Source organism: Manis javanica, chromosome 4 (assembly GCF_040802235.1).
Source record: "Manis javanica isolate MJ-LG chromosome 4, MJ_LKY, whole genome shotgun sequence".
NCBI lineage: Eukaryota > Metazoa > Chordata > Mammalia > Pholidota > Manidae > Manis > Manis javanica.
The window spans coordinates 170,591,758-170,612,430 of NC_133159.1; the positions used below are offsets into that span (position 1 = coordinate 170,591,758).

At 34.9% G+C, this 20,673-nt stretch overlaps 1 protein-coding gene across 7 annotated transcripts in view; it reads left to right on the forward strand.

Annotated features, from left to right (window-relative positions):
• The window catches only part of HELZ (helicase with zinc finger), a 164,561-nt gene that overhangs the window by 79,393 nt on the left and 64,495 nt on the right, over positions 1 to 20,673 (forward strand). For 5 of the 7 annotated variants that reach the window (XM_017652794.3, XM_017652797.3, XM_017652795.3 and 2 more), the window contains 8 exons: positions 370 to 549; positions 1,046 to 1,150; positions 6,678 to 6,856; positions 9,724 to 9,842; positions 10,995 to 11,140; positions 11,780 to 11,927; positions 17,011 to 17,194; positions 18,962 to 19,190. In XM_017652794.3, coding sequence (XP_017508283.3) covers positions 370 to 549; positions 1,046 to 1,150; positions 6,678 to 6,856; positions 9,724 to 9,842; positions 10,995 to 11,140; positions 11,780 to 11,927; positions 17,011 to 17,194; positions 18,962 to 19,190 — 1,290 coding nt within the window. The remainder of the gene's footprint in view (positions 1 to 369; positions 550 to 1,045; positions 1,151 to 6,677; positions 6,857 to 9,723; positions 9,843 to 10,994; positions 11,141 to 11,779; positions 11,928 to 17,010; positions 17,195 to 18,961; positions 19,191 to 20,673) is intronic. The other 2 variants (XM_017652796.3, XM_017652798.3) reach the window with 1 other exon arrangement.

The window sequence follows — 20,673 nt, forward strand, 5'->3', positions numbered from 1 at the left end:
CAAGTTTTCTAGTGCTTGTATGTAACAGAGAGAAATACATTTTTGAGACATTGCCATTACTATTTATAGACTGGCTGCAACTAGAATAGAAGGGTATGATTTCTTTAGGTTAGTTGTCAAAATATTTTTGCATTTGCAATAGGATAAGATCAGTAAAGTGAGTTTTGGTCAACATGGCAAAACCCAACTCTGTTGGATAATTTCCTACAAATAGTTTTCAAATAAGCCATTTGTGTTTATAACAGGTATTTTTTAAAGGCTTTTTTAGTTTTTTAATGGTTCATTGAAATTCAGGATACTCTTGTGTCATGTTTTGTTTATTAATAAGATGCATGTGTTTAAAATAACTTAAAATTTTATTTCCTATAGACAGTGGGATGAACAGTTGGATCCTCGGCTAAATGCAAAACAGAAAGAGGCTGTTTTGGCAATTACAACTCCACTTGCAATACAGCTGCCTCCCGTTCTCATCATCGGACCCTATGGGACAGGAAAAACATTCACTCTAGCTCAGGCTGTCAAGCACATACTCCAGCAGCAGGAGACGAGGTGAGATGGTGGTATGTGTGCTCGGATATATTAGCAGGGCATGGCCTCCATTCCTTGCTGTGTGAGAGCTAGCAAGACAACTTTCATCTAGCTCAGAGAAATCTTAAAAAAAGACCCACACCAAAACTCTACAGCACTAAAATTTGAATTCTTCTAAAAACTATTTTTAAAAATTGGCCACGTAGAGAATGATAGTTCTTAAATAGCCATGAAAATTCCAAGTCTGCTAAGAAATTGTAATATATGTTAGAGCCAAAAAGTGGGTTTAAAAAAAGATTTTTATATGATAATTTAAAAATAGTTTTGGGGGAATTTATTTTCTTTACAGCTTAAAGAGTAATATAGTTTCCTAAAAGCATTGAAAAATGTTAGAGATAACTGAGTAGGTTGAGGGAAATGTGTAATATTAAGATGGCCACTGCTTTTTTTTTTGGTATTATACTGCTTGAATAGTTTTGTGTTTTATCATTCTTTTTATTTGCACCATTTATTTCAGCAGGATTCTCATTTGCACCCATTCTAATAGTGCTGCTGATCTCTACATAAAGGATTATTTACATCCATATGTAGAAGCAGGCAATCCCCAGGCAAGACCTCTCAGGTATTTTTTTAAGGCTTATTATGTATCTGTATCATACTTTATTATTCTTAAGAAAAGGTGTCTGTCAAGATTTTAGTAACTTCAAGAATACCAAAATCTTTAACTGTGCATTGGCATTTGGAGGTTATGCCTTTTGAAGAAACCACTTAAAACCAAGGAAAAATTTAAAAATCTTTGACCATTCATTTCTTAAACATTAAGTAAAGAGAAAGACATCCTTTTTTAAGTTCTATATGTGAAAATGTTGTTACAGTCTGGCAGATTTTGATGTGTACCTCTAAAAGCTACTATGATGAAATAATATAAATATGACTTATTTAAATCAAATTTAATATAATTAATATCCTAGTATATTGTGCATAGCAGAGTGGTCATGCAGTGATAGTTCTTTATGGAAATAAAATTTAGACTGTGATCTTGCAGGTAATTTCATAGAAGCTGCACATTAGAGAAGCATGAACTATTGAAATGATTTTTGCAACAAAGTGTAATTGACTGGTATATGTAACGTTTTGGTGTCATTTAAGAGACAAAGTGTCAAAGAAAATTCTGCCATTGATACAGAGAAGTCCTCTCGGAATATACGGATGTGAAATGTACTTACATACAGGATTGTGGGGGAATAAAAATCCTTTTCTTCAGAAAACAATAAAGAACCATTAAATGGTTTATTATACCATTTGCTTTCATTGTTATATGGATTAATGTTTAGTTTTGTCATTTTACAAACTAATATGTCATGCCCTATATTGTTTGAATACAATTATTGTTTACAAATTAATTTCTAACCACACTTTTGAATCATGATTCACTAACTTTATTTCTACTTGAACCCAGGCATGGAAAAAGGAGATTATGCTGTTTAACTCTTTAATGACCACAAACAAAACCATTTGAAAGATTTTCAATTGTATTAAAAAAAAACAAAAAAGAAAAAGGTGACATGGCCTGTTGACATAGGTTTTTATGCCCTTCTTGTCTTCACTCTGGAAGACAGAGCAGAAGTAATTATTTTAAGTAGAATCCAGTTGTATTTAATAAGAAAATGTGTTTACGGCCACTATAAATGAAATTGTGAATAAACTCATTAATAAGTAGTTGCTTCAGATCCTAATTTTTTTAGCTAAGTGAAAATTGAGTAACTAATAGCACTTCTGCTGTGAGTGTTCTTTAATGAGGATAAGATGCTTGTTTTCTTTGCTTTTACTGTTGGTAGAGCATGTATATGTGTGTTTATATTTGTGTATGTGTGTATTACATAGGAACTATGACAGTCTCAATTATCAGGGTGTACCTAGCCTGGAAACAATGGGAGTAAAGTCCCCTCAAATCTTGATCGACCTAGTATATAGGTCATTTGACCTTTGGGGCAGAAGAGCTGTTTTCCATAAACATTAAAATCCATCATGTGGCTGGCATTATATTTAGCTTTTTCCATGTAAGATTATGTTTTGGAGGTTATAATCCAACATGTAGTACTCCTAAATATGTAGAATAAGAAGTTATGTTTCAGTAGGGTACATGTATAGTTGTTGCCCAAATATAGAAAAGTTACCTTCTAGCAAAAAACACTCACCTCTCCACAAGTCTCAGGACTTGTGCGAAGATGTAAAACTATTTAAATGAATTTAAATATAAATTTCATGTTATTTCATTTAGTAAATAGAATAAAGTAAGAAAAGGCTTGATTTCATAAATATTTTATGTGGCTCCACATTTTCACCATAGTTGTTCTCTTTGGGAAAGGTATTAACTTGCAAATGTACTTCCTAGGAGGATCAACTCAGATTAGTTAATAATTTTCCTAATGGAGAACAAACAGGAGAGGTATGGGACATGAAACAGAAAATCAGGATGGCTGAGGACGCTTGAGAGATTAACTTTATTTGAACTGTCCCAGGATGCAGGGGAAAGAACACAAGAGGGCACTATGTGTCTGCATGTGACCTTGAAGCAGTGGTGTCTGCAGGGAGATAGATTGGTAAAGACTGCCTCCTTCATGGTATAGTCTAGATTGGGCCCTGGTAAACATCATAAAATGTGAAAATAGTCATAAACATTAAATCGTTAATACAATAAATACATTTAAATATACACACTTAACGGTTGAAAGGTATAAAATTCTGTTAGGTGCCAGCAGTTGAGCTTAAAATTTTCCGAGATGGAGATTTTAGAAACCATTTTAGATTACATTTAGTTTTGGTTTTTATTTATTAACTTCTTTAGAATTAGAAGGTTTTAAAATGTAATGGAGAGGAAAAGACAGCTTCTTTCTGTGTATGGCTCTGAAGATCAGTATCTGGTTCTGGCAAACTTAACACTTAGATAGCTGGAGTTATCTATGGATAAAGAGCACATTTATTGCGCTTGGGGCAAATAGAAGGTATTTGTGGCTGTAGGCAAATCTTTAAAGAAACAGACTTTCTTCTGGGATCAGGTCTTTCTGATTCTGTATCTTGAGTTAACATTGGGGGAGGGTTATTGCATATAATTCAATATATAAATAAAATTTGAGTGAATGAACATTAGATATTACCAGGCAATCTCCTATCTTAAAAATCATTATACTTCATGTAGGATATGTGGATGGTTTATTCCTAGAAATATGTAAATTACTTAACTGGTGTCACATTTTATACTATGGGCTTCAAAATATCACTTGTTACTATCAATTTATCAGCTTTGGCAAATGTTGGATATATTTTAAATAATCTTAGAGGAAACAGTGTCTATCTTAAATGTTGCACAAAATGGAAGTCCCAAGAAAACATTTAAATCTTTTTGAAGTCAGTACTAGAGTACTATACTTTTAAGAATATATAGGTCTAATCAGATTTTGTATTCTTACTAGACTTCAACTTGAGGTATCTTTTCAAGGTGGTTACAAAAAGGTAGTGATACTCAGGACTTCAAATTCTGTTTTTTCTTTGAGGAAGAAATGGTGATTGGAGTTAGATTTGATGAATAATTTGAAAACCACTTTTCATTTTCACAAATATTCACTTAAGAAAATATGGAAAATATAGAAAAGAACAAAGAAGAAAATAAAAATTATCTACAGTTCACCGGCCAGAGATAAATACTACTAACATTCTGGAGTTTAATTTCTACTAATTTATGTGCTCCAATATACATACTTTCATTAATGTTCATAATGATAATTTGTAAGTGAGTTTTTTTCAGATGGTTTGTAAAATTAAAAGTAAATTCTGCTTTGATGATCTGATTAAGCATGTTTTGATAAAACCTAAACCATGTTATTTAAAATTTTTTCATCTTTTAGAAGTGATATTACTTTCATCAAGTTTACTTACTATCAAAGTAAAGTCTTTAAAATGGATTTCTTTACTTTTCTCTATTACAATTTATTTTTAGGGAAATTTATTAAATGCCTTTTTTATCTTAAAAAATAAAAGACCATAACCAGTTTCAGGTATTTCAAGGAGGGTTAAAACAGAGAAGATCAGTTTTAGAGATTAGTTTCATGCATGTTACATTTGCACTGCCTTTGAAATGTCCTAGAGGAGACAGATGTTAAATAAGCAGTTGAATATGCGTACTGGAGCTCAGAGGTGAGTTCTTGGCTGGAGAGAGAAGAATGTGTGAGTCCTTAGGGTTTTGGTGGTAATTGAAGCCAGGGCCTGGATGAAATTGTCAGAGGAGAGAAGAGGGGAGCACGAAGACTAAGCCTTGAGGAACCCTAACCTAGGGAGGGAGAAGGAAAGCAGGGGGAGTTTGGGAGAACAGAGTGTTTCAAGGAGGAAGCAACCGCAGAACTAGGTGCTGCTGATAAGTAACTTGATGGGTCTGAAAAATGATTTGGTTTATGTCCCTTGATTGACCCCCCCCCCACACTTCTGAGTTCCTTCCTATTTCAGTAACTGCTCCTTTCCAGTCTTCTTTACTGTGTCCCCTCTCCTTTCCCAGCCTCTAAATTTTAGAGTGTCCATCAGTCACTCTTCAACTGTTTCTTTATCCGCACTCATTCTCCAGCTACCCTCATCTAATTTCAAAAATATGCCCAGTTGTGTATTTCTTGTCCCAGGCATTCTCCTGAACTCCAAACTTCTGTATCCCCTTGCTTATTGGATATCCCCATTTGGATGTCTACTATTGAATATGTTCAAAACTGAATTCCTAATTACCATCCTAAATCTGTTCCTCACTTTACCACCTTTGTCTGCATCACTGCCATACATCCAGTTTCAAAGACATGGACTCATCCTTTCTCTTAAATTCTACATCTAGTTCATCAGTGAACCCTGTCAGCATTACTCTAAAATATATAGTGAATCTGACATTTTCGCATCTCCACTGTTACCATCTTACCCCAAGCTGTCATCTTTTCTTGTCCAGATCCTTACAACAGTCTCCTAACTGATCTCCCTGCTTTATCCCCTGCCCCTGCCTCTGTTGCAGTCAGTGGTACATTGCAGCCAGCTTATAATGGCTTGTGAGAGCCAGTCATGTGCATGTCTTCCCAAATTCATATTAGTGATATCATTTTGGTAGCTTGAAATTAGCCATGGTGGTAAGTTTTATACTACATAAATCAGCAAACACTGTAAATCACCCTCTCCCCTTCCACTAAGAACTGGTTGTTCAACGTTTACTAGCACATCACTGTCCAACACCCCTTATGCCCCATTCTACCTGGCCCCAGTCCCCAACACTGTGTATTCTGTCCAGAGAAACAGAGTTTTCCTTTAACAACATAAGTTGTGTCATGTGGCTGTCCATCAGAATTTTCTGATGGCTTTCCATTACAGTCAGAGTAAATACAAAGCTTTTATGAAAGCCTGCAAAGCCATGTGATTTTTCTCTATGCTGGAGCATCGTAGATACCCAATGTATCTTTGTTATATGGGTGGGTTAGAGATGGGTGTGGGTGGGTGGTTAGATGGATGGATAAATTGTTGCTGTACCATGTTAGTAATCTATTGCATGAGGCCTATTCATATTTTTCTTTTGCAGTTAATGGAAAAGATATTCTAAGATTCTCCGATTGTCCAAAATTTTAATTTATTTTTGAATTTCCAAACTTTAAATGGAGGCCTATTTAAATATAGGTGTAAGAATATGTTCTAAAGTGAAATGTAAATAGCTTCTAAATTTCTATTGTAAATGTGCAGTTCACTGCTTTTTATTAGCATAGGAATTATGAATTAAAAAATATTTTTCAAGAATATTCTAGAAAAAAGTAATTCCCAAATTGGAATGTTTTGAACTTAAAAAACTATAATGCTTATGAAACTGTTTGTGTCTCATTCTGTTGTAAGATTAATCTGAACACATAAAAATAATTAGATACCTATTTTATGCTTGTGCATATGCTTTTGGTTTGAATTTTTTTTTGGTAGGGAGGAGTCACAGTTTTATGTTAAATTCTAATCCAGTAGAGTGTTAAATGTATCAGATTTATTTGTTAATTTCCAGATATTGTAGTCTTTAAGTAGTAATGTCAATATTATGATAATATTGGTAAGATTTATTAAATATAAATAGGAAATATTATCTTTTTTTATAGGGTATATTTCAGAAATCGCTGGGTAAAGACTGTCCACCCAGTTGTGCATCAGTACTGTTTGATCTCAAGCGCACATTCCACCTTTCAGATGCCACAGAAAGAAGATATTCTTAAACACCGAGTGGTTGTTGTTACATTGAATACTTCCCAGTACCTCTGTCAGTTGGACCTTGAACCTGGTATGCTGACTAAAGACACAGTTAGAGTCACTCTGAATGCAAAGGGTTTCTGCATTCAGTTTAAACCAGGGGTTGACAAATTACAGCCTGTGGGGCAAATCTGGCATGTTGTCTATAATTGATCATGACGTTTTATTGGATGGAAGAGAGCCATGCTCATTTATTAACTGTTCATTATCGTGGGTGCTTTTGTGCTACAACAGCTGAGTTGAGTAGTAGGTGCAACAGAGATGGTATGGGCGACAAAACCTAGAATGTATACTGTTGCCTTTCACAAAAAAAATTGTCAACCCCTAGTTTAGACATTTTAGTGATTTCTGTTCTATTCCCTGATTGACCAGATGGTCTATTACTTATTACTGATCATGTAGAAAACTCAAGTTTTGACAGTATTGGTGTTTTTATTACAATTTTCTCAACTTTTTGTTTTAAAATACTTTTGCATAATATAGTGCAGAGACAACAATCATGGCAGGTTTTTCTTGACATGCTATTGTGAGTATTGTATCTAAGTACAGGAACATGTAAAATCAAACTAATATATGAGTACAGATGTAGGGTGGCAGGGAATTCTGATAAATAAGGCTGAACCATCAAAAAGTAAAATTTTAAGGTAGTTTTTTTAGATTATTCATTTATTACTGCCATATTATAATTGTTGACATTGCTCAACATTTTTTTGCTCTCTCCTTTTGGAATTGCTTTCAGAGCCAGTGACAAATTCTTTTGAAAATCTGAGTCCCTGGAAGGTAGATGTTGTCCTCTTCACCTTGTATTCTGGCACTTGGCCCAGGGTATAGACACCTGGAGGCCCTTGATAAACCTCTGTTTATCTCAAATGAATGACTGGCGGCCAAACTTTCCTTTTTGAGGGTAGATTTAATTTTACAAAGCATCAAAATCTTCTGAGACATGTCTGGCAAATAAGGTGATAAAACTGAGCAAATACCATTAGGGGTAAAAAAAAATAAATGAGATGTGCCTCTCATGTAATGAGACTTATTTTCCTGTGCATGCAGCTCATAGCTGGCTGGTGAGGGCAGTTACAAAAGCAGAGTTTCAAAAATGTTTTGAACAGTGACTGCATCATTGGAATGAGTTATATTTCCTCCCAACTGACTTCTTTGAATGGAACAGCACTTATTTGAAATGTAAATTTTGGTATGTTTATTTAACAATCAGTCTCATTACTTCATGATTATACTCTGCATATTTGCCACATAGATTAAACACCCAAGCCGCCTAAGTAGTATAGTTTTGTGAGAGAATAGAATGGCTTTGAAGAGCAACAATATTGAAGAATACTTACTAGAAGTCGACTATGTGGTTTGTTCTGGGTGGTGTTTATTTCACTGAATCCTCAGATAAGCTCTTGGAGGGTTATTTTACGGATAAGCAAACCAAGGCTTAGGCTAAATCAGTTTAATTAATTCAGGTTACTTTTACTAGCTTAAGCAATAGCTGTAACAATTTCTTGATTTATCCAGTTCCTGATTCAAGCCCAGTTCTATTTAATTTTTTTTTTCCACTAGTGTCTGTTTTTTCCAATTTGATCCTATGTTTATATAGTCACCATCCTTAATTAGTCTTGTAGAACAAAAAGCACAGATTCTCAACAGGGAGAAAAATGCATGTGTCTGTGTCATGCTTGGGCCACTGCTGGTAAACAGACAGCAGTTCTTGATGCTTTACCATCAACTGTAGCCATTCATTTGAATGGATGATGATGATGGTTTTACTGCTAGTCAGTGGGATTCAGAAAGTTCCCAACCTAAAAACAAGTTGCATTAGACAGTTGCACAAATGGATTGTTTGGAATTTGTTGATACTCATAGAAATAGGGATAGCAATAGAGGTTCGGCTCTTGGGCCAACTCACAGGAGGCTGATTAATCCAGTTTTATAACTCGTCATTCTGTTGAGGAGCTGTTCTGTAGTCTTTGCACTGTTAGTCGAAAGAAGGCCTGGCCCCCTGTTTTACTTTGATGTGTTGGCAGTATGGGCAGCTTTTCCTTCTCCACACTGAGATAGCAAGGAGATTTTTGCCACTTTCCCTCCTCTTAGGGGCAAAGGGACTTTTTCTCCTTTCTGTACACAATTTCCTGTGCCTCAGTGTGAGTGGTGACAGCAATCAAGATGTGGGGTTGCCTTCTCCTGGAGGTGTTTATAGCTGGAGGACATGTGATAATGTACATTTTTGACATTTGTTATTTGTCACTTTTTTGCAGACTGGTGTTCTTTTTTTTTTTTTTTTTTAATGCAGAGTAGGGTCTTAGACTAAAAAGTTTTACACACACATATATATATATATTAAAAATACATATATATCAAAATACATATTTTATACACACACCACATGTATCTACACACACAAAATAAACCTAATTAAATTAGTGAAATTACTAATAGATGCCCCCTTTGTTTCAGTCAAAATTGGATTATAACTTTCCCTTTTATATTAGATGGGTATGATTTTCTTTTATGTCTAATATGCATGTTTAGGCTAAAGTTACTTATAAATTACCATTGTTTTATTTTTGGTGTTTTACCAAATAAATAGTGAAAAGACTTTGGGCCTAATCAGTGTTTATTACTTCCTAGCCCTTCTTTTTGGTGAAAAGCTGCTGTCTTATACTCGTTCAGCTGTTAGTCTTCGCGCCCTTAACACTGGACGCTATTTGCTTATCTGTTTTTGAGTAAACAGTTACTCCTTTTAACCTTTCTTTAAATAGTGATTTAAATCGACAGTTTGCTAAATTGAGGATTGGCATTAAAAGTACTCACAACTCTTAAATGAGTACTCTAAACTCTTTCCTTAGCAGAAAGAAAGCAATTATGTGTTTACTGTGTTTACATTGTACTTTGTAGGTTTTTTTACACACATTCTATTAGATGAAGCTGCCCAGGCCATGGAGTGCGAAACCATTATGCCTCTAGCATTAGCAACTAAAAACACTCGGATTGTCTTGGCTGGTGACCATATGCAGGTAAGTGCCCTCTGTATCATCATAGGGAAAGGAACTTTTAGTTATATATGGATGTTTAATATTCTGCTCTCTGAAACAGCTTAAGAAGTTGTGCTGCGTGTTACAGTGTAAATACTTTAAATATTGCTGTACTAATAGTGAAAAATATTGGTATTTCTGAAGGAAAATTATTATCCCACCACTTTCTCTTCCTCTTTGGATAGAGAGTGGAATGAATGAATCCATTGATGCTGTAATTTTCATGCTTATTAATTTAAGGCTCAGTTCTCTATAGTATGAATGTTTGATACTTACTTTTCTTTAGAAAATAAATTTAAATTGTCCTTTCTACAATGTCCCAGTTTCTGTCCCCATTTGTTTTCTTGAATGGTTACTTCTTTGCTATCAGAGGTACAAAGTACTTATTTAAAAATAATAGTCAAAATCTCAAAGAACATGTCTGATTTTATGTATATGTACCTATATATGAAAGGGAAATACAATTTTTCTATTAAAATATTTGCTTTATAAAGTCACACTTTGAGGTTCTTTCCCTTTTGCCACAGTGGTTAAGGCTGAACTTACGTACCTGTGTAGTACTGTAGGCATCCAGGCACCCAGGGGAGAGTTGAATGTAGAGGAAGCAATTCTGTTTTTGTTGCTTTGCTAAAAGAAGCCTGTGTTCATTAGTGGTCAAAGGTTTGAGCAAGAAAACCTCCTTATACTTTATGAGCTAATGAGGGTTATTTTATTAATTATTAAAAATATATTTTTTAGTCCTAGACTGTATATCCTGCCAGCTCACTATTTTAAATAGGTGATCAATTTTAGTGAAATAATTGATTGATTCCCCCAATGGCGCAATAGGTTGCGCCTCTGAAATTACTTAAGGGTAGCTATTTGTTACTATGTTGGAGGAGGCCTTTGTTAACTTCTTTGTAGAAACTCTAAGTTAATGTTGGTATATTGAAATGAAAAGTTAGAAATTTTAATCTAGTTTTTTATGGTAGTAAATCGTTCATAGAAAATATTTTTGATTCTGCTTATTTTAGCATTCAGCATGTTAAGGTTTAGTCTATCAAATTTCAGCAGTGTGGATTTTTTTATAAGTAGGTTAAAAATACAGTATTTGTATATGGAGTTAAATTCTCTCTGTATGTTTGTCTGTTACAGCTCAGTCCTTTTGTTTACAGCGAGTTTGCCAGGGAGAGAAACCTTCATGTTTCATTACTTGATCGACTTTACGAGCATTACCCTGCTGAGTTTCCATGCAGGATTCTCCTGTGTGAGAACTACCGCTCCCACGAAGCTATCATCAAGTAGGTGTGGGCTACCCCTTCGGCTTCCCACCTCCTGTGGTCTGGTGGGAGGGAACTCAGAGCGGCATCGTTACCTAGACAGATGATCACCAGCAGAGTTACGTGGTGTCCCTAGTGCTGCATATTATGTTTAATTTTATGGCTGTGAAAGAACACTTCAGAAGTTATATAGTGTCTTCAACAGCAAAGAGTATTCATTTTATAGTTGAAGACTTGAATGTCCTCCAGTTGTGTATATTGTTCCAATGTCTATATATCTTTGTGTTTGCATGTGTAAATACATGATCCATATAAATAAAAGTATGTATTAACCAAGAAAATATAGTAGCTAGCAAATTTTTTTCATAGAGCAAGATTTTCATTTAGTATTGAATTGTCCTCATTTCTTTCTCTTTTTTCTATATTGTGGCTTCGTACTTGACCAAAAGCAATCCGTTTAGCAGTGGCACACCAGGAGCCTATTCTGTTGTTACTGCTGTGGTTAATTTGGGAGAAAATCTTGGTCTCATATCTATTAGATACGTGGATTAAAATTAATCATGAACATAAAGCAATGAATTAGAATTCATTGGTGATGTTTTTTCTTATGGGTAAAATTAATTTTGATGATAGATGACTGTTTATTGCCTTTTTCTGCAGTTACACCTCGGAGCTCTTCTATGAAGGCAAATTGATGGCCAGTGGAAAGCAGCCGGCACACAAGGATTTCTACCCACTAACTTTCTTTACAGCACGAGGGGAAGATGTACAAGAAAAAAACAGCACAGCTTTTTATAATAATGCAGAGGTATTCTTTTACATATTATTACATATTTACATATTGTTAACATTTTCTCGGTCATATAGTCTGGGCTTGTTGGGCATTTATTTAAAATTTTGGGTTGACATTTTACTGTGTGTTAACTTCATTTATGTGAAAGTAGCATGTAAAATTATTCTTTCTTACGTTTACATCAGTTTGTTAGGATGAGTCTTCTGTGGGAAACAACCTTGATTTACATTCATCTTAGGATAGAATATAAAATACATGACTTCATTTAAAAGAAAAGCCAATATTTTCATGATGATTATTACTACTAGCTATCTAAAATAGACCATGATTACATTTTATAGTGCATACTCAAATCAGGTACCATTTTAAATGAGTAAGACTTGAACTGCAAAATCATGTTCTCCAGAGACATCACTCAGACCCAAATAACAATGTTGCTAACTCATCATATGCTACAACTTGTATGGTTCCCTTATAGTTTCTGATTTTTTTAAGTTCAGAGAGAATGTGGCTATTATAAGGGTTCAGATCAGGCAGTGGACAAAAATCTGCTGAAGTGTTTAGAGGCCAGCAGGCCAGAGAACCTGGAGTTAGGTTCTGGCTATCACAAGGGAGTGGAGTTCTGGACTTACGAAACTCAGAGGAGGGGGTGTGCATGGTTGGTCATTAGGGAAGTGATTCTTCATCTATGATCTCCATCTTCCTTTCTCCCCTTGTATCCCACCCAGGCTTTACTCATTTTATTTACAAAGAAATGGCTTTTATTATGTAATAGTATTTCATCTATCCTTTTAAAAAGTGATCAGAGGCCTGTAGTTACAAGCCAGTATAGGAAAGTCAACAGTATCCACTTGATAAAAATCCTAGATAAAAATAAAGAAACCTTCTGTGATGACTGCCCTTGCACTGTTCACCATGTAAGAACTTATTCACTATGTAAGAATTTGTTTACCATGTAAGAACTTGTTCGTTATGCTTCAGAAGATTGGAGACTGTTGACAACTAGGCTTGGGGTTGATTAATGATTGTGCATTGAGTCCCCTATACAGAATTTTATTGTTGTTAACAACCATTTGATCAATAAATATGAGAGATGCCTTCTCAAAAAAAATAAAATAAAGAAAGAAAGAAACTTGACATTTTAGTTAGTACATGCCCCTTAATTTTAGGAAACACTGAACTTAAAAAAAAAGTTTGAACTATTGACAAACTGGTGAATTTATTGCTTTTATACTCAGGCTGGAAACCACTGCCTGAAAACTAGGAGTCCAGTCATGATAGAGGGTGAAAGCGCTGACAGGGAGAGGCACACCTGAAATCCAGAAGGCTTGGTGGTCCTGCTGTTACCCCAGTGGTCAAATTGAGCCCTAATTTTCATACTGAGGCAGGGTTGACATTTGCCGGAGAGTTAGCTTCTCAACCTGGGCTGCTTATTTTTTCATGTTGACACGGGGTGTTTTCTAAGAAACCTTCAAGCTGTAGAATAAATAAGGTACATCTTCCTGGATTATCAATTTTACTCAAAAGTTTTTTGGGGGAAATATTTTTCCTATTAAAAAACCCACAAAGACAAAATTTGTGACCATCAAATTTTAAACATGTAACTTTAGGGAAGTTTCAGGCCACCTTGAACTTCACCACCAGAGCATGGTTGGTCATTCCCTTCAGGCCCTGGAGTTTCTGCGGTCAGAACACTTTGCCCCAGGGGCTCTTCAACAAGCAGCAAAATCTGATCCTTGTTCTCTGTAGCTGATAGAGGGAATATGTATAGGTATCCTGTGGACTGGAAGTAGAAATTCTTGGGTTGATAGAAAAAATTTTTCAAAGTCTTGAATACCAGTATTGGCATGTTTGAAGAGTAAAGTGTTTCTAGAAGCCCTGGACTCTTCTTGATACTACATCATATAAAGGTGAAACTCATATCTATTTTGTGCTCTAGAGCAAGCAGAGCAAGTGAAACCAGTTGCATCAACAGGAGAAAAAGGAAGTTTCTTTTTAAATGTTCTGGCATAGAATTGAGAATGGTTTAGATTTCATAATTTTAAAAATAATACAGTGTCACACAGAGTTACAATCACAAGGAACTTAAAACAGACGATGAAATTAAAAGTAAAATTAAAGAACCTGGAGCTGAGTACTAGTAGTGTTTTTGCTGTGTATTAGTTGTCCTTTGTTTCAGGGACATGTTTTTGTTTAAAACTGTGTGTTTGTATATCACCTCAGCTTCTGTCTTCTTTCACATGCTTAAAATGGTAGAATGAAAGAGAGTGAGAAAGGTCATCCTTTTTTTTTCTTGGTTCTGGCTAAATTCTTACATCACAGTAATGAAATGGTCTCAGTATAATGCCAAATTGGGAAAAGAGCAGAATTTAAATACTAAGCTACTTAATTAAGGTTGAGACGTGGTTCTTAACCTTGAGAAATTCACTGTGAATATAGGAGCTAAGGAAACAAACAACCCTAAGACAGTAGGATAAGTGAGAGGTAGACAGAGTTGTATAGATATAAGAAATGAGTCCATCAGGTTTGATGGAACCTGTGGCGAAGAGAACACGGTTTTTCCCCTCATATATACTGCGACTCTGTAGTTAGTTGTACATGTGTTTATAATTGTTAATCTTCCCAGTGTTCTGACTTAACATTATAAAATGTTTTTATCCCTAGTAACTTTTTTTTTTGGTTTTAAACTTGATATGTGTGATGGTAGTGAAACTGTGGCAGCTCCCTTATGGTTGCTGTTTATATGGTCTGTTTTTCCTACCCTTTACTTTCATCCTGTTTGTGCCTTTGACTCTGAAGTGTATCCCCTGTAGACCATGTCATTATCTTCTTTTCATGTTTTTTATTTTAAATCTAGTCTGAAAATAACTGCCTTTTGATTGGATTAATTCACATTTAATGTTATTATTAAAATGGTTGGATTTACCTCTGCCTTTGCTTTCTGTTTTCTGTCTTGTTTTTCTGATCCTTTGTTTCTCCTTTACTGCCGCAGTTTGCATTAAGTGCATGTTTTGTAGTGTCACATTTTATTCTTTTAATTATTTACTATATTTTTTTGAGTTTTTTCTTAGTGGTTTCTCTAGGGCTGACAGTATACATCTTAGCTATCAGAATCTACTTCATAGTTATATTAACTTAATTCCAGTGACATATAGGAACTACTTCTACATATCTCTACTCCCTCTCTCCCTTTCTAGTGCTGTTGTTACTCATTTTATACCTATGTAACAACTCAAAAAATTTGTTATAATTATTAATTTATGTAATTTTATGCCCTTTAAGGATTCTAAGAGAAGAAAGGGGACCAAGTACATAGTTATAGAGTTTGCTATATTAACCTTCTTCCTTAGTATTTCTGGTTCTCTTCACTTCTTCCTGTGGATTCTGGTTACGATCTGGTGTCAGTTTCTACTCACCTCCTTTGTGCTGTTATCAACAAATATATTACATCTCTATATATTATAGCTTAACAGTACAATTATATGTGCTCTTCAGATAAATTAAGAGGAGAAAGGATAAGAAATATACTGTTATACTGTCTTTTATAATTAACTGTATAGTTACCTTTAGTGGTATGTTTTGTGTGGATTTGAATTAGTCTGGTGTCCCTTGCTTTCAACCTGAAGAACTTCCTTCAGATTTCTTTTAAGGCAGGTATGCTAATAAGGAATTCTTGCAGTTTTGTTATCTGCGAATGTCTTTACTTTGCCTTCATTTTTGAAACATAGTTTTACTGGAAATTAGGTTATTGCTTGAGTTACTTCTTTCAGCACATTGAAACATGCTTTTCTACTGTTTTCTTAATGGTTTCTGATGAGAAGTTAGCTGTTAATCTTATTGGAATTCCTTTGTAAGTGATGAGTTGTTTTTATCTTGCTGTTTTCAAGAATTTTATTTTTGTCTTTGTCTTACAACTTGTTAACTGTGATGTATCAGGGTATAGCTCTCCTTGCATTTACCTTACTTGAAGTTCACTGAGCTTGATGTGTAGATTGTTTTTTCATCAAATTTAGAAAATGTTAACCATTATTTCTTTGATTTTTCTTCTCTTTTCTGTCTCTTCCGGTTCTCCCATTATATGTGTGTTGATGAGCTTAATGGTGTTCCACATTTGATCTTCAGATCACATAATCTCTATTTATCTTCCTGTTTGTGGACTCATTCTTCTGCCAGCTCAAATCCTATTTGAGGCCCTCTAGTGTATTTTTCATTTCAGCTATTTTACTTTACATCTTCCATTAAAGTGCTCCACAGTGTGATCCAGTTGAATTTGCACCTTATGGTATAGGAATCTGTTTTCTAAATATGCAGTAATATCTTAGGACAGGAATATGTTTTATTAACCATTGTATCCTCCATTGTGCCAAATATTGAAATTATCTGATCAGTTAATTGGATTAAAATAGATTGAACTACACTAAAAGTTGTACTATAATCCACTAAGTGGGTCCAGAAAATTTAATTGAGTAAAATATGGTTACTTTATTGCAAAGTTAATGAAATGGCTTGGGTGAACTTGCACCACTAGAAGGCGGTGAATTCTGAAAGTCTGTCCTAGTCCTGACTGGGGTTTGGTGCCAGCTGTTGGCTTCTCTGGTAAGGGATGTCAGTAGGGAGGGGGAGGAGGTAATGCTAGGCCTTGTACTGGTGGGACTTAATGGTGGCATTGACTCTAGGAATCTTCTAGTTGGTTGGTTAGTGTTATTGGCCTGATCTGGAGAAAGGGGACTGAGAATGTGGGGATTTTCTTCCCTGTTTCGCTAGATGGAGTCATCAGTTTCTTGGCCCTGTGGTCTGTCTTCCTCCCTATGCAGGAACTTGAACCTGTCCCTGTTTAAGAAAGGAGGCTAGGTAAAGGGTGTAATTGCCAATTACATTGTGTCTGATTTTCATGTTTTCACTGGTGCATTATTGTAGAATTTTACTGTTTGAAATGTACATAAAACTTTTTTTATTTTCACTGTGTTTGTATCCTATGTAGAGGTAATTTTTAAATGATATTTGCTAAAGGGAATCCTTCATACATCTATTCAGTTACTGTGTTCTTTTCTCCAGATACTGTGTAACTTTAAATATGTATATATGTGTTTGTTCAAAGGTATTTGAAGTGGTGGAACGTGTGGAAGAATTAAGAAGGAAGTGGCCAGTAGCTTGGGGGAAGTTAGATGATGGCAGTATTGGTGTGGTGACTCCATATGCTGATCAAGTGTTTAGGATACGAGCTGAACTTCGAAAAAAGAGATTATCTGATGTTAATGTAGAAAGGGTGCTAAATGTTCAAGGTAAGTATTGATTGAAATGTAAGTTATTCAGATGCTTAAATCTTGAAGTATGTGCATATTTGATTTTTAATTCTCAGGGTCTCTTTTCTGAACAAGCAATTATGTATTTATTTCATACCAAGTTCTTTAATGCCAAATCTGGCTGTTAAAGGTCAAGTTCATTTATGTGTTTATTAAATTATTGTATCTAAATAAAAGAAGTATGAACAAATGGACTTTTTCAATTACTGTGACTGTATGAATGCCACACATGATATCTATATGCTATAGTTACAATCACAGTAGCATATAACACTTCACTATTGTTATACTGTATCTAAAAACTAATTTGTTTATAAAGGTTTTTAAGACACCTGTCAAGCAAATTTTGTTTCAATACATTTTTAAAGACACAGCTGTTTTTATTTATAAACTTTCCTAAGTGAACAGTTATCAGCAACACTTTTAAATTGTCTTCATATAATAAGTTGCCATAGAATTTGTTGCTTTTAAATATATGAAGAAACAGTATGATGTGAGTGCTAAAAAAGCACAGTATAAATTCAGGTTTAATGGGAATATAAAATAGTAAGAGTAATTTTATATCATTTCCAGATCATGGGAAAAAATAGCTCCACTATACCATGTGTTATCCATATCACATAGAATTTGGCTGTATATTTTAGAAGGAACATTACTAGTAAACTAGCCCAAAGGACTCCTAGGGTAGTAAATGGCCTAGAAACCTGGGAGTCCGGAATGGTTGAAGGAACTAGGATTGTTTGGCCTAGAGAAGAGAAGATTAAAGAATGACATTAAAAATGTATTCAGATATTTGGAGACTTATCATAGAATAAGGGAATTGACATGTTACTTACAAGAAAGAATCAGCTGTGTCTGCCAGGGCCAATGAGAGGCAGATGGCCTTGCTTCAAGGAAGGGACCTTGTATTGAAGTGGAACCTGAGAAAAGAAAATCACTAAGGTTGGTTCCAGCAAATTAAAAAAAAATTATTTACCATTTTAACTGTTTTTCTGTGTTCATAAAACATAAAATGCCACAATTCAGTGGCATTAAATAAATACATCCACATTGTTGTGTAGCTTTTACTACCATCCATCTCCAGAACTCTTTTCATCTTGTAAAGCCAAAACTCCACATCCATGAAACAGTACTTTCTCATTCCCTGTCCTCCTTCCCCCAGCCCCTGGCAACTAACATTCTACTTTCTGTTTGTGAACTTGACTACTCTAGGGACCTCAAATAAGTGCAATCATACACTACTCATTTTTTTATTACTGGCCAACTTCCCTTAGCTTTATGTCCTCAGGCTTCATCCACGTTGTAGCATGTGTCAGCATTTCCTTCCTTTTTAAAGCTCAGTAATAATATATTGTGCATAGATGCCATGTTTTGTTTATTCATTCATCTGTTGATGGGCACTTGGGTTGCTTTTACCTTTTGGCTATTATGAATAATGCTGCTATAAACACAAGTGTACAAATACCTGCTTGAGACTCTGCTTTCAGTTCTTTCGCTATAAACCCAGAATTTCTGGATCATATGTTGATTCTGTTTAATTTTTTGAGCAACTGCATTTTCCGTACTATTTTCCATACCATTTCCCACATTTTACATTCCCACCTGAAGCACACAAGAACTCCAGTTTCTCTACATGCTTGCCAACACCTGTTATTTAGCAGTAATATTTTAAAAAATCAAATGCTTTTAGTCTATCAATGATTCGGAATAACCATATTAACTATTATTTTTTATTTTCTTTAATAGGAAAGCAATTCAGAGTTTTGTTTCTTAGCACAGTACGTACAAGGCATACTTGTAAACATAAACAGACACCAATTAAAAAGAAAGAGCAACTGCTGGAAGATTCCACAGAGGACTTAGATTATGGCTTTTTGTCTAACTACAAACTTCTCAATACTGCCATCACAAGAGCACAGTCCCTGGTTGCTGTTGTGGGTGATCCCATTGCTCTGTGCTCTATTGGAAGATGCAGGTAATCATGTGTTACTGATTGAGACATTAATACAGAGCAATTTGCATCCAAATGTATACCTTTATTTATATGACCTCTTGGCTTGATTAAAATCAGGTTTAGTCTTAACCCGGTATCCACTGGAAACACAATAATAGATTGCTTTGAGTCTGTTCATTAGATGCATAATTGTGTGTTCGTCCATTCAGTCATCATTCCACAGATATGAGTGCCTACTGTGTTCTAAGCATTCTTCTAGCCCCTGAGGATACATCAATGAACAAAATAGAAAAAATCACTGCCTTTATGGGGCTTGCATTTTACTGGGGAGGAGAGGAAGACTGACAGTAAATAAAATACTATGTAGTAGTTCATGTGGTAAGTTCAGTGGAAAAGAATAGAACGTTAAGGGGCATTAGGAGGGATGAGGTGGGGTGGGCTGGTTTGTACTTGTACTTGTGGTCAGGGTAGGCCTCACTGAGAAGCTGACTTTGGGGGTGAGGGAGTGGGCCGTGCAGAAACCTGGGGTAAAAGTGTGGATGAGGGAACAGCTAGTGCAAGAGTCCTAAGGTGGTTTGTGTATGTGTGTGTCTTTGATGGAGACTAAATTTTATATTGATACTTCATTTTTTCCCCTTCATTCTTGTTTTCACTACTTTTGATGAATTTCCTTCTCTACTCATTTTCTTTCAAGGTTTCTCAGTGTGAATGATTCTTCATGTCTGGTTAATCCAGAGGATCTTAAAATTAGGAGAGTTAGAAGTGGTGCTTCTTGCCTTAGTCTTTGGCTGTTATTTTGTTCTTACATTGTTAGTATTCCTTAGATTGCAGTCAGAAGGAAGTATTTCTACTCAAATGTTAAAATACCAACATAAACAACAAATTTCTCTTTATACACTTATGATTTATACCAGTTAATAGGAATTGTAGCTGTTTGAAGCCAGTAATATAAGACTTGGCTTGTGCAGTATTGAAAATTATGTTAGTATTAATAAAAAAAACAGTTGAGCAGTAACTTATATATTCTTTCTTGAAAAAGAAAGAAATGTATTAGGGGTTACTTAGAAATTTTAGAAGTATTCCAGTACCTGTCAAAGTGAATTCAGAATAGTAGAAAGAGATGGAGACAGTCCCAGATATGCCTGGGGTAATTTCTTTTTGTTATGTTGGAATTAAAGTAGACAAAGCTGTTTAGGAAGGAGCCTTATTTAAACCAAGTTTCTGTTGCTTAAACCAAGTTCCTGTTGCACTATAGATATGGCAGCATTTTATTGTCTGTTTTCCTGTTTTGGCAGGAAAAAGTATTCTGTGGGAAGGGAGTTGATTTGGGACCTTTAAGAATAAGCTGCATGTAACACAGTTTAAGAGTCCAAAAGAAGTTAATGACCTTAATAGGGGAAAGCCATTAACAAAGGAATCAAGTAGAGTTTTAATTTATGATTGTATTATGAAAAATAACCTTTTAATTAAAAAAAGAAACTTGAATGGTCCACGATGTATTTAT